At 31.8% G+C, this 20,515-nt stretch overlaps 1 protein-coding gene across 2 annotated transcripts in view; it reads right to left on the bottom strand.

The window, feature by feature from the left end:
* LOC118192045 (scoloptoxin SSD14-like) overlaps positions 1-11,819 on the bottom strand; it is a 184,551-nt gene extending 172,732 nt beyond the window's left edge. The window contains exon 1 of one of the 2 annotated variants that reach the window (XM_035362935.2): positions 11,673-11,819. In XM_035362935.2, coding sequence (XP_035218826.1) covers positions 11,673-11,686 — 14 coding nt within the window. In that variant the 5' untranslated portion in view covers positions 11,687-11,819. The remainder of the gene's footprint in view (positions 1-11,672) is intronic. The other variant, XM_035362932.2, reaches the window with a different exon arrangement.
* Positions 11,820-20,515: the final 8,696 nt, after the last annotated feature.

Below are 20,515 nucleotides of genomic sequence, written 5' to 3'. Positions count from 1 at the left end.
ATTTTACGTTGAATCACTATAAATGTCCGTTTCACTTTTCAAACTGTTGCCACCAAATGTTAGAGTCTTGCATTATATTTGAAGAAATTAAATAATGAAAAATCTGCATAAATGTATGTCTGTTTCTCGCACTGTGATAAAACAATGGGAAAAGCCATCGAATTTTGAATGACGTAATCCTGCTGCGAATATGGGCATGTGGAAGCCCAAATTTGAAATTTGGAATTTGTTTTATTATCTATCTCGCATTTCGTAAAACTTTAGCGAATTTTTGAGTAGAACTCAACGATTTGAAAGCGAGCAATGGCAACAATCTACGGAGGGGGGAAATCCTTTTATCTCCAGCGCGCGGAACTGTGTATCGGAAATTCTAAAGATAGGCTCATTTTAAAATTATTTTGCGACATTGCTATTGAACTGAAATTTATGGTTTAAGTGCAAAGAGCATTTAATAAATAAAGGTAACACAGAAAAGGTTAAAAAAATGTCCTTTGGGGCGTAACGTAAAATCTGAAAGATTTCAGAATTTTTTTTTTTTTAATTTTTTTTTATTGTTCGGTTTTTGAATTCATAATGGAAGATACTAACTGATCAAAACAAACAATTAACTGCACAGAAAATTTTGCCCATATGCAGGTAAAATATTAGGAAAAGCAAGTTGAGATGTCGTAGAAATAAATATTTTCTTCTATCGTTTGGCAAGTTTGCTGGAATTTGTTTAAAAAAATTAGTCCTAAAACTTGGCAGATACACCGAGTTTATGTTTGTATAAGAATATTTCAAAACTAGAATAGAATTCTTAAAGTATAATTTACAATTACGGAAAAATTTGTAGCATAGCTAATGAAAAATTTGAAGTTTTAATGATTCTTTATTTACAACTGCCTTTTTGATATTTCATCATTTTTAATGAAGGAACTAGAAACGATATTTCATTTTAACCGCTTTCATGTTGCGTACAGCATATGTATACATGCATAGAAATTATATTCTTCTTAAACGGTCAAATAGCATTTGAGGATGAACAAAATAATAAACTATAAAATTTTTCTGACGAATGGTATGCTTTAGAACTAACTGAATGTGAAAACAACGAGACTGATTTTTTAAAATAAAGATTACTTCTCAAACATGCGTAACATTTAAAACATTTAATATTATAATGACGTCTTCCGCTTTTAAAATATTTAACATCTACATTTCTCAGAGTTTTTATTTCATTACATTCTGTTAGATAGTAAAATTAGCTCTGGGACAATGCTGAACAGTACTATTACATAAAGATCTGATAACATATACGTATGAGTATTTGTGATTACTCAATATAGCTGAAAACATGCGGAGGTTTATACTACGCACTTTTTTATACCTAATAAGGGCATGTCTGACAAAAAGATTTCAGAACAATTATTGAAGAACGTATTACAGTTTGTCACCTTAATACATCTGTATTTTATGATATTGCCCTTGCGCCTGCCTTATCGAGGGAAATAAAACTGACAACAAAGCAGTGTCTGACAACTTAAGAGTGATAAAGTTCTGACATTATCACAGAAAGTAATACGGTTTGGTAATAAAAAGAGCATTGTTAAAATATTTAAAAGAAATCATTTAATTTGGAGACAATACTAGAATATCAAAATTTTCTTATTAAAACTGTCACAGTGCACGCCACTCTTTGAAAACAATTTTAAACGATTAAACAGATTTACAACATAAGTTATAAGGTATTTCTCCCTTCTTCCTAGTGTGCCTTCGTGGTGTAATGGTTCTGTACGCTGGGCCGGTATTTCCAGAAGTCCGTGGTTCGATTCCCGGCCAAGGCGATTGCTCATTTTTCATCTTGCCTGCTTCAAAAAAATACCTAATGTCTCTACAAGGTAAAATTAAAATGAAATCACATGAAAGTTAAAGGATAAATTTACGGATACATCTTGGTTGAAATATACATTACCCAGTCGTCGTTGATTTTTCCATTTCCATTTACCGCAGCAGTGATAAGTTATTTAAATATTAAAGCAGCCTGATATGAGTTAGGTGGCAAATGGTACTGAATTAATTCTCACAAAACTAATATTTATAACTTGCAGAGCTCTTTTATGTTAATTAACCAGTTACTTAATGATTTAGACCTTTACTGTTATTTCTTTCTTCCGGTCTCTTGCCAGAATGCAAAATAGCACTCGTGTATTTAATTTAGGTTTTTAGATTATAAGACTTCTGTCTTTCAAGGCCACGTTACTTACTGCTAGCTCAGGTAAGATTTGTGGTCTTCGTCCTTGCATTACAATAGCAAATATTTGAACATTTATGCCGGTTAGGTTTATCAGCCAACTTCGCGTTAAATTGAATTGTGTAGTCTTGGACTACTAGCTTAATTTAAATTTTAACTTTCTGCCATTTAAGTTATCTCAGTGTAAGTGCTGATGCAGACTATGTTGTAAGCACCAGGTATGCCTTCTGTTCTTCAGTTTTAATAAAAGGGTCTTTTTACCCCATTTCCAAGGTTCATTTGTTATTTTAGACTTAGCGATAATTCGCTTAACCTCTAGCAAGAGTTTAGATATTAAGTGATGATTGCAAAACATACAAAACTTTATAAAATGTACTAAATTTTATAGCTGCACGAACTTTTCTTTTTTAAGAAAAAAAAAGTTAAGTAGCAATATTACATTTTCTCTTTCCATGACTGGCTGTGAAGTATTCTTTATCAACATTAGAAGTAAAACGGAGCCTTTTAGTGGATATTGTCGAAAAAAATGATTAAAAAAACTTTTTTATTTCGAGGCCATTATTTTTTAATAGATTTAAAATATTGTAATTCGAGCATAACTTTTCTGATTATAAAAATACAGTGAGCCCTCTCTGTCAGGTGACCAGATACGGTGTGAGAAGATTCTGGTCTTGAGAATGGATAGATTACCAGCTTACTTTCTCCTTAGAATTTTATTACGAATTTATTATTTAAAACAAAATTAATTCTAAAGCATAAACAGTGATGCCAGTTGCGTCAAGAAAATTATTTCGTTAAATTTGTTCCCAAATTTTCTTTATGGCTGCCTAAAGTTGGAATACTTACGCGACAATTTTCCCACCTTTTGATTAATAATATACAATTAGTAATCGAAACCTGCAATAAAATTCTCAGTTCAAAATTTTAATTCAGTTTAAAAGAAATGTAAAGGTAACTTTATTCCTTCCGCTTCTTGTCACGATAGTTTTTTGTTTCATTGGCGAGGGAGGAAGAGATTGATCAAGCAAAGAAAATTTCACTTCTCTCATATCCTCTTCAGCGGATAAAGATATCTCCATGGAGAAAATTTTCTGAATGGATTCGGGCCATCTCTCCATAAGCTGTTCAGCATCCTTCCGATACAGAAATCTGTCATCTCAATCCATCGAATTTCGTAGGAACGCTTTCCTTATATCTGAAACAATGCCTATCCTCTTCTCGCTAAATTTCAGAAATATTGCTGGAAGCAACTCTGGAAGATTTGGCTTTTTTGCTAAGTAGTCATTTAGGGCAGCAAATGTTTTCTTTTTACAAGATGCGTCAAATACTGGTCTAACCGGTGTCCAGGAATTTTCTTTGAAAACTGGTCGATGTGGAAGGTCGTGTATTTTCCCATAAATTTGGCACTTCTTCGACCATTACCAGTTGTAACCAATCTTGGGTTCCCGCATTATAGACTTCAAATTTTTCTTCTAATTTAAGTTTCTTTGTGGTTGAGAGCAATCTCTTTTCTCACTGTCTCTGGCTGGTAAAGTATCCATATCATCGACCTATGGCAAATTGATTTCATATCTACCATCACAAATGTTTCTCAAAGTCCTATAAAAGTCATCCAATACAACCATTTCCAAGTGTCTACTCTAGACTTGCTTTCACTGGTATCAGTTATTTCTAAAGCATCTAATTTCCACAAATTCTCTAAATTATTGCTGTGGATTAGCATACTGCTTATTAAAGATGAAGTACTACAGTTGTTTATTTTGCCCATAACATTCCAACAGTTGTTTATTTTGCCCATAACATTCCAACAGTTGTTTATTTTGCCCATAACATTCCAACAGTTGTTTATTTTGCCCATAACATTCCAACGGAGTACTGCAACAAGATTAGATGATAAGTGGAAAAAGTTCTCGGTGTAAAGATTTCTTACATAGTGTCTGTGATCCCTTGTCAAATAAAGGTCTTACATTTCTTCTCTTTCCATTTGCTTCAATGGACACAAGCAGAGTTTGCGAAACTTCTGTTTGGAAACGTTACATTTTCATCAACGCGAGAAGTTGCTGAATTAATTTTCTTATGAACATTAGACAACTATTATAGTCATTAGGTCATATTATAGTCCAATGTTTCTTTTCATAAATTATGCATCGAACATTATTTTACCTTTGAAGCAGTCTTAAGAATAACGTGTTTTGCCTCAAAATACACAAGTAGGTTCATAACTTTAGTACCCGAAACTAGATAATAAGCCGTCGGGACAGAAATTCCGTCGTTCGTGTACGTTTCATTTTTATTTAATTTAAAACCAGCTTTGGATAAAGAAGTTCGGTACCTTTCCGATTCGCAGGCGCAAATCTCGCCAAGCAGACTTTATTGGCGACAACACACTGTATACAAATAAAAAAATGTTAGTTCTAAGAATTTTTTTTTATTTTGAAGGCATAAATATTTTGATATCGTTTAAAATTTTGTAAAAAGACATTAATTTAAGAATTTACTATGCTTTCATGATACAACATCTTGATTCGCCGGTTCATATCACATGACCCCAACTAATCTCCTCTCACGTAAACTACGCTACAAAAATCTAATTATCTACATTGATTTGAAGTTAATATAGAATACAAGTTTAAACGCAAGAATTATTTCAGTTCGTACGAATAGCTTACTCAGAAATTATGTAAAACAGCAGTGTTTTACTTCGCTAGGGCATTCTGATTAGAATTGATGAATTTAACCCTTGACTTTGCCTTTTCTATATTTTCGCCTTCGGATAAGCGGTGTGATTGCATCCTAATTAGCTTAATCACTGCGAATGGCTTCAGGGCATAAAATTGAACTATCTGGTATAAATTATACGTAACTGTATTGAAAGAAATGATCAGTCTGATAAGAAATGGCTGCGACTTGTTTTAAAAATGGAGGCGTAAAAGGTTACCAGTGAGGATATTCCGTTTGACATCATTTGTACCATTTTTTGGCGACTTTATCGCTTGCACCGGCAAAATGGAAAAGTACAGAAATTCGTTCTTTACCTTCAACTTCCGCGCGAAGAAACAACAATAACTGGGATAATTTTTCGCCAGAAGAGTATTTTCCTTTTTTTATTGATTAATGTATTACGTAACAAAACCCTTAATAAATTTTCCGGAATGCATGATTCCATAAATGGAAATAACATGGCAATATACATATCAGTAATTAGCCAATCGACTCTAAAGACCTCAAATGTGACTCCAGTCTGTCATACAACTGTATGATATTCATCTTTATTTTCACGCTCATAGCATTTTTTGCTACCAATGATAGCAGTTCGCAAACATAATACTCAACAAGTAGCTCTTCCCAGCCCAACCTTGTTTTTAGGCTAAGAATGGCATCAACAGTTGACGGATAGCTATCTACCATTTCTCGGGTTCTACACTACCAACTGTCATGCATTGAATGAGATACTGAAATTTATCTTCATAACCAATTGACTCATCAATTCTACTGAACCGACTCCAAAACGTGAGCCAGTCTTTCCAATTCCCCGCTAAATTTAACCAATTCTATTTTGGGGTGCTTTAATTTTGTTTTTTTCACTTGCATTCGTCGCCAACAGTTCACAAAAATCTGAAAGTTTATCAAGACATTTGTAAGGTTTAGCCTAAGTTTTTAACAGTTATTTTTTAGTTAAAGCCACTTTCCTGTCGCTTCTAATTTCAGCTTACAAATTTCCTGCCAGAATGTGTTTTCAGAGTCGCGGTTAAACGCAAAGGAAGGAAGAGCAAATATTTAAAGTCGAAGTTCTACTGACTTCGTTAGAGATTCTGACTATTACGCGATCGCCTTTGGCTACATTCTCTTCAAAGCTATTACTACACTCGGCCGTATTTCAGGCCCTTGATAGCTTCGCCGTTTAGTTAGCGTTAAGGGGCCAATTCCTGTAGAATTTTGATAGCTTCGGCAATATCATTTTAGTTAAATTTAGTTAAGTTTTATTTCTTAGTATTCTTGAGTTCAAGTCCAAGTAGGGGCTTTTCTGTACGTCTTGAGAGAGGACCGACTGTGCAACTTATTTTGTGCAATAAAGGGTTATCAACCCTTCTTGAGTTTCTGTCTCCTGAACTAAAGCGATTATTCGCTTACCAGTTTCTCAAGGTTCCACACACTTTAACTGGTTAAATTCTAGGTTAGAACATTACACATTCTTTAGTACAAATGCAAGTTACATCTAATTTTTCTCGATAGTCTTCAATTTTCTAGTATTCAACTTTAAAAATCTTCAGATTTGACGTCTATTAAAGCAGTACAAATTTTATCATTCAATTCAACTAAATCAGTAGCAGTTCGCTGTAAAGAAGAAAATTTAATTTCAATATCCTCATTTTTTAAATCTGTTTCATTTAAACGAACGATAACGAACTGTAACGCTTTGTGAACGTTGCTCTAACAGGTATTCTTCTTTTAATAATATTTTCCATATTAATAAAATCTTAAACCAACAAAGTCGATATTAACAAATTCACTGGCCTTAACCTTTAATCATCACGTCCAAATATCACCACAATGCTGAGAATGGATAAATTACCGATCTACTTTCTCCTTAGAATTTTATTACAAACTTATTTTAAAACAAAATTAATTCTGAAAGATAAACAGTGATGCCAATTACACCAAGAAAATTATTTTGTTAAATTTGTTGCCAGATTTGCTTTGTGGATACCTAAAAGTGGAGTAATTACGCCACACTGTAAATCTTCATCTTAGAGAGGTAATAGTTAGAGATAATCAATCCCATAGTTATTTTAGTTCTCAGAAATACTGGTCACTTTCAGAAGTTCACGGTAGATGGTTGCTACGAGAAGTTTCATTATACTTGAATTTCTCTTCTCACCTGTTCACCCTTGTATTTCAGCTTGGTTAAATCTAAAGACTAAAATTATTACATTTTTATATTTTAAAATGAAATATTCAATTAAAATGAGAACACATCATTGTTTAAATAATAATAATAGTGTCGTATTACGTAATTATGCACTAAAGTTTACTACAGTTGCTAAAATTCAAGTTTACAGTATATAATATTTTAACAAATGTAACTTTCGGATTCATAGATATGAGTAATAAAAAACGTATTTGTCTTAAAATTACAAAATCTGGTCACGTTTTAGCCCAGAAGCGCTATTAGTCTGGAAATGGCATTTTGCGTCCAATCACTAAAAGCGTTGAATCACCTTTCAAATTGTTGCCACTAAATATTATCGCCTGCATTATATTTAAAGAAATTAAATAATGAAGAATCTGAATGAATGTATGTATGTATCATGCTTTGTAAAAAAAACAACGGTACCTAGAGCCATCAAATTTTGAATAACATAGTCCTTCACCCGAATATGGGCACCGGGAGGCCCGAATTTTGAATTCCAAATATATAATGAATAAAAGCTCTTTGTTTTACTCCTGCATTAAGCAGCACTTGTTTCAAATTCAGAACAATTTTGAATAAAAATGAATTATGTGTTTACTTTAGATCATAGGAACTAATACCGTATGAATAAATAATTACAGAATTACTAAATCCACCGTATCGTTGTTTCCTCTAAATGCAAACGATTATCAAGTGCTACTCTGTATTTCTCTCCGAATTCCTAAATCTGCATGCATTTTAAGAAACCCAATAAGTATTTAATTTTATATGATTTAGTGTCTAGATTTCCTAGAATGCGACATCTATGTAAATAAAATCTGATGTCGAAAATTACAACACGCAACTTTCCGTGACAACAATTTTCCAGGAAATTCTTAACAAGTGTCTTAGTCTCAGGTCAAACAGTTTTTGTCCCAGATTTCTGTTCACATTTAATTACATACTCGAAAAACTGGTCTTTAGGAACGGAAGTTTACTTTTTGTAGGAGGAATAAAAATTATATGCAAAAGAATTTTAAGTAATTAGGAATTAAAATACAGTGATTATTATTAGAGCGATTATTTCTGAAAACATCATTTTGAAACTACCACCTCTGCAGAATATGGAAACCGTCTGGAACAGTCTCAAAGTTTAGCTTAAATTAATGGCATTTAAACTGGTCTACGAATTACGGTCCTTTCTAAATAATGATTATTAATTTTCGCATCGATAGCTAGCTAAGATCATTATACATTATATATCTATCCTATGCTTACATACCTCATTTCTCTAACTTGAAGAGAGACCGGCCGAAATAAAATTTAAAGTTAGCAAAAGAAAGAAACCTTAAATTGAAGTCGATTTTAAGTATACTCTATTAAATTTCGAAGTCGATCTAACACAGATCCCTCTTCGTCAGGGAAAATAAAAATTTTTAATTATAATTCTTTACTCATTTGACTCATAATGAGCAAATGACTGATGAGAAGATCTTTTGTAAAAACAAGAGCATACTTTTAAAAAGTACCTATGACTTAATAAGTATACCCACAGAAAAGTATTCATTACTCAAACTACAGACTATTTTAGAATAGGCACATCAAGGTCATTCTTTTCCCTTCCGACTTGCCTCATAACAATGGTAACGACTGCTACGGTAGATGGTCGGTTGTTGAATCTCCTACGTGTGGTGATAACAGTTCACGTGACGATCGCAAATGAGGGCAGGGTTGTTATGCCCTTGAAGTGCTTGCTTTAAAAAAATATAAGTAAATAAAATAATAAAAAAAGATTTTTAAAAAAATCTGAAAATTTTCAGATTTTAAATTACGTCCAAAGGGGCGTTTTTTTAACCTTTTGAGTGTTAGCTTTATTTATTAAATATCATGTTCTTTGCACTTAAACCATACAATTCAGTTCAAGAGCAATATCGCAAAATAATGTTAAATTAAGCATATCTTTAGAATTTCCGATATACACAGTCTCGCGAGCTGGAGATAAAAGTATTTTTTTTCTATATAACGTTGCCATTTCTCGCTTTTAAAGCATTGAGTTTGTAAATCAAAAATTCGTTAAAGTTTTACAAAATATAAAATCTATAATAAAACAAATTCCAAATTTGGGATTTCAGATGCCCATATTCGCAGTAGGATTTCGTCATTCAAAATTCGATGGCTCTATGTACCATTGTTTTATCACAATGCGAGAAATAGACAATCATTTATGCAGATTTTTCATTATTTAATTTCTTCAAATATAATGCAGGACTCTAACATTTTGTGGCAACAGTTTGAAAAGTGAACCGACGTTTATGAGTCCGACGCAAAATGCCAAAACGAAAGCAATAGTCCTTCGGGACTGAAATCCCTTTGGACTAAAAAGAAGAAAGAAAACAGCCTACAATATTGCTAGTAGTTATTGGATTATAATACCTACAATTTTTTAACTAAGTTAGCGTACCGCTAACTTAGGACTGTTAGGTGGACTGTTTTTATGCAGGGGTTATGTGAAATTTTTTTAAATATTTCAAACATTCCTCCCGGACAAAAAATTTCAGAATGAGATATTTGACAGTTATAAATTCGAAATAAATGGCAATTAAAATATTTAATATTATAATTACTCTCATTAAATTATTTTATTTTTTTACATTTTCTCTTCTGTTAAATGATTATACAGTTCAGAAACGATGCAAATGAGTAAGTTTTAAGATAAGATTTTTTAAGATTACTCCTATTATTACTTTTTTTTTCCTCTAGCAAGTTGTGATTAAAAAGTTGTCGCAATATTTTAATCTCTAACTTTGAATAGTAATTTAAGTGAGCTATGTATACTACTTAGAATAAATGGAAAGAAATTTTATTTTGTTTCTGTGTGCTTGTGATTTTACCGCTTTTATCTGAGAAATTATTGAAGACCAAAACATTAAACTTCTTGAAAATGAAATCCGGTTATAATCTCTCGAAATGCAAGCATTTCTTTAAAATTACTCAAAAAATTGAAATTTTATTTTGGAAAGGAGAGAATTCTTAACGAGATTAATAATAAGAAGAAAGTTAAAACATTTTTAAATAAATAAATAAACATATATTAGGAATTAGGCATTCGAAAACTCGAATCCTTAAAAAAGATTCGAAATTTCATTTATTCAAATGGCCGTCATTCGAACCTTCCATTAGGATTCATTTCAATCGAAATGGGATTCATTTCAAATTTTCTGAATAAAATTTAGAGTTCTATATTTGGTGTTAACCTATGTTAATTCTTGAATTAATCATCCATCCTCAATACTTCCTTTGATTAAAGCTTCTGAGAAAGGGTAAATTATATGAAAGGTTATTTAAATATATTTTGCCAAACAGTACTGTGGGGGGGGAAGCCTCAGAACTCAAGAATTTTAATTATGTTCTTTTATTACGTTTCGTTAATATATCATCTTAATAAATGTAGTTGTATTTTAAAAACCTCATTATTTTTCACTAAACGCAAATCAAATTTTGCTGTAAACAATGACATTATATTCAGTAAAAGTTTCTTCTTATTATTTTTATATGAAGATTCGAAAATATTAAAGAATTAGGTTTCGGACTGGAAGTAATTTATGATTCATTTCACCTCTAATGAATATCTATTGTTAAAACACAGAATTTACAAAGTAGTTACATAAGTTTTCACTTTGTCGTACAGAATCTGAAATGGCATATATAGGCTTACGTAATATGGTCAGAAAATGCGTAGCGGATAAATAAAGATCTAAAAATATACATTATTCAGTTAAAAAAAAAAAAGAGAGAGAGAGAAGATATTAGAATGTAAAATAATGCCTTTTATCTTTTTCAATAAAACGATAAAGTGCTTATTACGAAACTTTCAGTTTTCAAAATTATGAAAAAGGCATGATCATCAATTTTCGAACCTGTGAGCCGTGTTCATAGTTCAACATTATTTTCAGAAATCAATGAAAGTATAAAGCATTTTTACTAACAAAAATGTTTCCATTTTAAGAAATGTGTTTTTTAATAGACTTATAGCATCTATATATAGTTATAACGTTATATTTAGGTGGTTCTAATTATTGATCTAATGTTTTGGCTTTGCTTATTGCATTGTTATATTTAGCATGGTTTTGCAGGTGCCTTAGAAATTTCCTCGCTTAGGTCAACAGAGACATTCAGCCTTGTTTTATTTCTAATATTTATAAAGTATTTGGACAAAAATAGATTAAGCCATATAAGTTAAATAGTGAGCAAACTACAGAAAAATAGAATGTTATTACTATTTTTTTTTTTTTTTTAATTTTACATTTGATAAAGAACTAAAAGAAATTCTAGCTGACTAATTAAAAAAATAAGTTTTGATTTTTATCGCTAGCTAATAATAAACTATTTTTTTGAATTCATGCGAATCGTTATGCAAGTTAGGAAAAATAATATACAAATTTTTATGAAAATACTAAAATATATTAAAAAATCATAAATCGTATATTAACTTTATACCAAATTTTGTTCATTTCTAATTAATATTAAAGGATGAAAAATATTACTTACATGACTTTGACCATAGTTTTGATCTTCAGCACCTCACAAAAACCCAGTAAATTTATTATTTATGCTGCTGACAAAAATGTTGTTATACGAAGTTGGAAGCAAGTAACACGCGCTGGGAAACGCGGGTACCCTGAGTGGCACGTTTCGAAAATGGACGACGACAGCGACCCCTATAAGTTTAATACAAACAACTTTTCCAGCTGAATGAACACGAGCGAAATTTCGGTACCGCGACAGTGAATTACGACGCAGATGGTGTACAAATTTCAAATAAAATTGTCGCAGAAGTAAAAGAATCATTGAAGAAGAAAAGATGAGTTTACTTTTTTTGTGTTCATCGTAAAGTGATCTGCTTGAGACTTTTTTTTTTTTGGGGGGGGGGGGTTATTGTTTGTTTTTGTATTTCTCCTTCAGCTTGTTTAAATAATGTTTTATTTCTCAATTTCCTTCAATGCGAAGATGAATAGCAAGATGCTTGAATGAATCATCTTTTTCTCCCCCCCCCCTTTTTTTTTTTTTTAATCTATGCAAAAATGTTTAGAATCACTCTTTAAAAGAGAAAAAGACGATTCTGCTCTGCTTTCTGATGTGTTTCTATATTTTTACGAAACAGGAAAACGTAATTTTCGATATGTTTTCTTTCAGTACATAAAAAATAAATACTTATAATATATATATAGAAAAATATATGTAAGCTTACAGGAATATGTCTCTTGATTTCAAATATTTAATGACAGTTTCCTAGGAAAAAATGCTGTAAAAGAATCCATTAAAATGAGAATTTCCTTTCTCTTCCTTATAATATTATACGCTTACAATGTATACAAAAACTCTCATAATTCTAAATTAATCAAAATTTGATTTAAGAATGGAAAGCTATTAATGCTTATATTGCTGGAAAGATTATAACGAAGGGATTTTTAAGCTCCAATGTAATTGAAATCTGGTCTCTAGAGGAAATCCGATTTTGAAAAATGCCATTAAAATTTATTCGAAAGGATCTTCTGATATGTATTTACGTTAAAAGAATTACAATGCATTAGGTATAAATTTGATAAGAGCGAAAAATATTAAAACAGAGGTATATAGATATATCAAATCTTATCGGGGAATTTGTTTTGCTCCCTTTTTCACAGAACGCCTCCAAATGTTGCAGGGAAAAAAAAATCTGAAAGCCTTTCAGATTTTATATTGCGCCCAAAGGAGCGTTTTTTAACGTTTTGTATGTTATCAAATAGCATCTTCTTCGCACTTAAACCACAAAATCCAATTCAACAGCAATATCGCAAAATAATTTTAAAATTAGCATATCTTTAGAATTTCCGAAACAGAGTCTCACGCGCTGGAGATTTTTTTTTTTTCTTTTTTTTTTTTCTGTGCAGTGTTACCATTGCTCGCTTTGAAATCTTTGAGTTTGTTAATCAAAAACTCATAAATGCTTTACAAATATTAAATCTATAATGAAACATATTCCACATTTGGACTTCCAGATGCCCATATTCGGGTGAAGACGTACGTTATTCAAAATTGGGTGGCTCGAGGTACCGTTGTTTTATCACAATGTTTTATCACATACATTTATGCAGATCCTTCAACACTTAATTTCTTTAAATATAATACAGAGTGATAATATTTGGTAGAAACAATTTAAAAAGTAATTCAGATTTTTAAAGTTTTCGATGCCAAAACAAAATTAATAGGCCTTCTGGGCTAACGGCCCTTGGGCTAATAAATAAATTACAATTTTTTTAATTAGAGTTTTACTAGAGCTATAATAATCTGAGTAATTAATTCCAGTTTAAAACATTCTTGTTTTCAGGATGCTCATTTTTCCAGTTCACATTATATCCAAAATTTTATTTTTATATTTTTTAAGTAAAATTCTTAGCCAAAATCGCTATATAATTTAACTCTTGACTTGAATTGAAAGTACTTTTAGTAATATGCAACGTATTTCATTCTTTCATACATTTAAAAAAATCAAATATTTTTATGATAATTCATTAACATAGGAAACTCATTGTTAATCAGTGTGCAAATCAGTGAATTTTCATTTTTGATTAAAATAAATATATGAATGCTAATAAAATGATCACAGGGCTATATTACACTATCTACCAATAAATTTTGGACACCCATGCGAATATCGATATCTGCGGTCCTGATGTACGTCACGCCCTTTGCTGTTAAATGACGTGTAGGAAACAACATTGGCATTAGTCGCATGCAAGATGCCACAAAGTGCAGAGTTTCGAAAAAGGTATAATCGTCAGGTATTACAAAAATGACCGATACTTAAGGGGCATACCTAGAGAGCTAAATTACTCAAAATCGACGATGACCTATGTTATTCAGAAGCGGAGGATGAGCGATGATTGTGGGGATGTGCCTCGAGTCAGCGGACCCACGAAACTGGGCTGATAGAGACCTACAGGTGCTGTTAACAGCAATTCGGAATAATCGCCGCCACACACACACACCGATGACCGACGTACTCCAGAAGTTTCAACAGACATCCAGGGGTGTGCAGTATTTAAAAGTGGCAAAATTTTTAGAATTTAGCGAAACACCGGCCAGCAGAATGTAGGCGCCACAGAGATTTCGCAGGGTGGCAATGTGCCTATGGTCGATATATACTATAAATTTCCTATATCTATCGATATTTATAGGACTATGTGATCTAAACACATCGATGCAAGGCCAAAGCAATCGAATCGATATTTCAGAGTGATATTAGAAATGTCAGTAACATAATGTATCAAATTTTTTTGAACCGCTGCGTTACACCAAAAAGCTCACGTTGAAGTCCTTTGATCTGATCCGATCCGAGAATTTTATGCCGAGATATTGCGCGGCAGCGCAACGTGTCCGGCTCAGTAACAGGAATTTTGTCTATATGGCACATAATGTGAATGCTACATGACCGTGGTATCCCAAGGTAGGACTAAGGAGGCTAAGGGGGAAGTCCTTTGATAACACTTATACTAGGGCTTTTACTATCCTTCTGCTGTCGCAAGTGTTGCCAAATCAAAAGGCATAAGATCATTAAATTCAACCTCGACGTTACATGGAAAATAACCAGTTCTTCTGGTACTGTCATTTACGTGACATAATATCATCAATTTGTTGTTCATATTACAGGCATATCTGCTAAACAAATCGAGCGATTTAGAAGCAACAGATGTAGTTTTTTAGTATTTTACAGTTTAGCTTTTTTTTTCTTACATAAGCAATTGATATAAATTATAATCTATTTATTTGTGTAATTTATAGTATAATTAACCGATAATTCTCGTAAACATTTGCATCTTTTTTGTGCTTAATAAAAAATATTTCTAATGACATACATTACGTACTTTGGTGCCTAATCGTTTCATCCTTTTTTATGTAAAGGAAATCAAGAGGGTCTTTTTATAACAGGTACTCCATATTGTTCTACAAAAATTCTATAGAACTATTTAAATAACTAGAATTTATATGCTCCAGCGGAACGTTTTTAATCGATTGCCTATAGGCTTCAAAGTTCATAAAAATTTCTTTATTGAGATATTACTGTTATCACAAATTATAAAAAAAAAATTGCAATCTTCATTTTAAACTGTGGGGTAATAACAGCTGACTACCATTTGCGATTCGAGCACCAGTTCCTTAATGTGCTTGAATATGGATATACTCTAAATGAAAATTAAGAGTATGCAAAACTTCAGAAAAATATCTTTTAACCTTATTTTACAAATTATTTACTTATTTAATTCAAGCGGTTACGAAAAATCGCATCTTAATAAAAATATTATTTCCTGTGAACATATTTCATTAAGCGCACATCTGTATCGCCACCGAGGGGGTGGCTTCTAGAATGGACCAATGGATTTCCAGTAATATGTCTGTCATTTCACATGACCTTTGCTGAGCTTTAAACAAGATGGTTGAAAAATGTTTTGCCACTTAATTTCCTGTACAAGATAATTTAAGCATCGTGGAATTCTTGTGAAAATTTTCAGTGTGAAGTTAGATCAAATATAAGCAATATTATACACATAAATAGTACAAGTCTTAGCATTTTTTATTGCATTCTATATGGAAAAGATGTTCCATAATAGCAAATACACAATTTTCTTGAAAGCGAACTTTCCTAATTTGTATTTCTACATATTTAGTGTGTTACATTTCATATTAATAACTGTTCGCTCTTAAACGTATTGCCTGCACAGGAAATACTCTTCAAACAGAATGAATTTATCTTGTTCAAAACGAACATATTTAATTTATTCATATGTAATTTTTAAAGTTAGCAGTAGGTATAATCAGATCATTAACAATATGTATTTTGAATCTTACACTTTCAAATTCAAAGTAATGTACGCATTGAGATAAGGAAATACTAGATTCATTGTAACACTTCCAGTTATTCTCAGCTCAATAAAAAAAAAGTATGCACGTGAATTCTCTTAATCGAGAGGCAAATGCATAAAATTCCAGGCTAATTGTAGTTTGAGTCATTGTTTTGATGTAAAGAGCAATAATATACCCCGAACGTTAATCTGAATATCAGTGCTTGATAAGTTTAGCAAAAGGGAAATGTTGACGATTAAATGAACTTATTGTGGTGTAGTGTTAATGCTTCAACGGTGAGATGTTGAACTCCAATGAAAACGCTAATGACGAAACATCACATGAAAATTTTATTGAACACCCCCCCCAAAAAAAAATGGCTACATACAATACAGAAGAGAAAAACCTAAATCTTTTCCTTAAAATCAAATTCTATACATTTTACGTGCGAGAGCAATTCGCGGCTTTCGAGCTTGCGTTTTTAACATTGCCAACGATTTAATTATTTTAATTAAGACTATTTTAGCAACTATTGAAAACGTATTTGTAAGTTAAAAAATAATAATTTTCAGCTTATTCTCACGAGACATTCTTGTCCAATTTAATCTTCAGTCTCTTCTTCTTTTATGTGACCTTATCCACATTATCAAATGAAAGCACTACGACATCTTCTACTAAAATAATAGTAGCATTTATACGCCATACATTTATAACTGCGAAGCAAATGCAAAATAAAACGTAAACAACAAAATGTGCTCATATGCATAGTTGCAATGATTCAGCGTCACAAGAGGAATAGAATCTCATTGGTCCATTTTTGAAACCCCTCTCTCAGTAGCTATACATATGGCACTTGTGAATTATGCTTCCGGTGATCAGTTTCAATTTCAAATGACCTGGGTTTCCCCATAATATGAATTCCAAACCTTCCTCATCTTTGCCTATTCGGCGAAAGGCTGTAGGGACATTAGGATATTTTTTTTGGAGGGGGATACAGGCAAGATAAAAAATTAGCAACGCCTTCGCAGGGAATCGAACCACGGACCTCCGGAATACCGACCCAGCGTGCAGAACCACTATACGAAGGCACACTAGAAAAACGGAAGAAACACCTTACATATTCCCCCTTTTAAAGGGCGACTGGGGATTTTAGGGCACCCAATAGCTAAATCCTGGGTGTGGAGAATCTTCATCCAACACCGTTTTAGTTCGGGCGCCACTGTAGAGACATTAGGTTAATTGGAAAAGCCGGAGAGATAAAAAATAGCAAACTCCTTCGCCGGGAATAGAACCACGGACCCCTGGAATAACGGCCCAGCGTGCAGAACCACTACACCATGAAAGCACGCTAGGAAAGCGGGAGAAATACCTTACAAGGCTTCGGGCATTTTCTACCTCAGAATGAGGCTTCGAAACTGAGACGTTAACGACATGACCAACCTATACTAACGTTTTCTTGATTTCGTAGTCTGACCAAAAATATTCTTCTGAGCTTAAATTACTTGAAAAATAATTATTTATATTTGTATTTTAAAAGTGAAAAGAGTTATTGGATATTTTTTTCATTTCATTTAGATACTATGATTTAATACTTCAAGGTACGAAGAGCTAGAGATCTAAAACTATATTCAGATATATGGTTTTAAATGATTATAAGATTTTAATGGATGTTTTTAATATGGTTAATTAAATATATATAGTTTTAATAGATATTGTAGAAAAAAGACGTTCACATTGATTTTTAAATAGAATTTTTTTTTTTTTTTTTTTTTTTTTTTTTGTCTTTCCTACTGAGAACACGTAGCCATCATTTCTTCTTCCCCAACAGCTGTATAAAGCTTTTTGAAATTTAGCCTTCAGTTCTCTTCTTCGGTATTTAATGAGCTTATCTTGAGCATTAGCAAAAGATGTTATTAAACATTCCGGTGATCATTACTAAGAAATTTTCGTAATGTATAAGCATGCAATAAAAGTAACAGGTGCAATGTAACACATTTCACAAACGCCCACGACCTTCAGAATAGGACGTATAAAATGGGCAACGTGCATGCAGCATTTTCAGCCACAAATTAGCAATACGTAATGTATCTGTAAGTTATGGGGACACTGCGTGATGTTGTGATTACACTGGTCAGCATGATTTCTGATGTTTCTATATTTTGCATTGTTCCTAGAAATATTCTTTATTCTGATTTCATAAATATAAATGTTTTTTCCCTATCATGTAAGGTTTATTTTTTATGAATGATTTATGTGAAAAATATACATTTACGATTAACTTCCTTTCTAAAAGATGGCAGCAAGTTATTTAAAATAGTTTAATCACGTGACCCTTTTAAACTGTTATTTTTATTTATTTATTTATTTATTTATTTATTTATTTTTCTTAGCCTTAAATTAATCGTTTGCTAAGTTTCAAGTAGTTACTTTCAGTGCTTTTAATTAGTATTTTATGAAGTATGACTTCGCGCAAGTATGTGAATGATGCCGATACATTCTTTTATATTTCTAAAAACTATGTACCAGTAAAACAAAAGCAAAATATAACAGATTTTGTTAAAAATGCATACTTCACATATTTTGGAATTAAATTAGATGATCAAGGCAAGCCGTGGGCTCCCCACAAAGTATATCAAACTTGTGTTGAAGGTTGTTAACGTCAAAATCATCAAAGTTACTACGCTACGATGTTTGTTCTTCGCGACTGGAAACCTTTGGGTGTGTTACGTCAATGACACATAAAAACTTGCCTCAAAAGCAGTTAGTTATTCTTTATTCTCTTTGATTTTTCATTTTCCCCATTTCTATAAGTCCAGTGACGTCATTAAACTCACATAAGAAAAAGCATAGCATTGTTTGTCTATTGAACTTGAAAATCATTAAGCATCTTTTTACACCTTGTAGGGGTTCATTTTAATTCAGCGGAAAATGTCTCCCTGCTTTACCCATTTCGTCTTCGCTTTCGAGAATCGCCTGATTCCACATCCATTCATTTTCCATCACAAACCTCTTCGTTACTTTGAGAAGCACAAATTTCCACTTAAGAATCGTGTTTTTCTAAGCAAGTATTGAATATAGAGAAAATGTTAATTGATTAATTATAATTATTTTTCTTGGTTGTTGTATTTACTTAACGCAGTTTCGTTTAACTCGCATTAGTTGATAGATTAATTAACCTCGTTAAGCGATGTTTTCCAGTACTGAATTTTCTGTAAAAATATTTGTAAATATGTGCGATAAGTATACAATTAATGTTTACAATCTAAAATATATGATTTATATTTGCTTGTAAGCTAGTATTAAAATTAATTATGCGTATTATTTTTAACAATCGTTGTTTTTTTTTTTTTTTTTTTTTTTTTTTTTTTTAACCAAATTGTATTTTAACAACATAGTTTCAAAGGCCAAAGACGTACTAAACTTATTCGAGATTACTTTTATTACATAGATTAAGAATACAAATTTTAAAGAGAAGTTTAGCATAAAATATTTGATTGGAAACAGGAAAAGGAGTATGGCTAACATAAAGAGAATTTTTTTAAAAGTGTAAATTCTATTCAATCTACTCTCACCATTTCACTTCTTTTCAAACGCGTGGCTACATTCATCTGCTCAATTCTGAATGACAGTGCAATTTAAGAGGATGATTCATCCACTCTGCGGGTAGCAACATATTAGCTAGATTTGCATTTTTTGGCGTACCGAATGGCAGCGGCATTTTCAATACGTGACAATTCTCAGGAATGTTGTAATGGAATTTTTATTTTTTTCCGGTCCAACACCCGGTTTGAGCATCCGGAGTCTTACCCGTAAAGTGATGCGATGTGCTGTGGCGCAATGATTTTCATCATCAAAATCTGTCATAAAAACCAGTTTAGTAGCAAATCACTAATAAAAATATTTAATAGTTAACTGTCACAGAGAACTTTATTCTCATCATTATAATTCGCATAACTGAGAAGTAAGTTTTTAAGTTAGACAAAAGGAGCTATTTCGCTTTAATTCTTTAATATAAAAAGGTCTATTCAATTTTTATCTAGATCTCAGTGCCTGTAATATTCCCAAAAAGTAATATTTGTTTCCAAAACAGCCTACTTCAACAAAGAGCAAAAGTCAAACTTTATTCGTAATTTAATTTTAAAAAATGCTAAATATATTTCAAAGAACAAAAATTCTTTTTTCGAAGGGATGACATACACATAGATGATTTTCAAAGCATTATGGACTAAGTATGACTGGTCGTATACACATTTTCCATTTTAAGAAGAAAATTAATAAGCCAGTAAGATATTATAAATTTTTTCACTTGACACCTTTAATCAAAAAGATACAAAAATTAATTTTTTACATCGCTTTTACTAAAATATTTCTAAATCAACAATTCCTAGTCCTTTTCTTGCACCCACACTTTTAAAAGAATGGTTTTCTTCATCGACCCCCTTTATTTTTCTTTATAGTATACAGCAGCTAATCACAATACAAATAATTGCGCGTAAATAACTTAAAAATAG

The sequence above is a fragment of the Stegodyphus dumicola genome, chromosome 9, assembly GCF_044657685.1.
Source record: "Stegodyphus dumicola isolate Sdum_Otavi_A_Nest chromosome 9, ASM4465768v1".
Classification (NCBI taxonomy): domain Eukaryota; kingdom Metazoa; phylum Arthropoda; class Arachnida; order Araneae; family Eresidae; genus Stegodyphus; species Stegodyphus dumicola.
The sequence above is the reverse complement of the archived record's forward strand: the minus strand, read 5'-3'. Positions and strand labels throughout refer to the sequence as shown.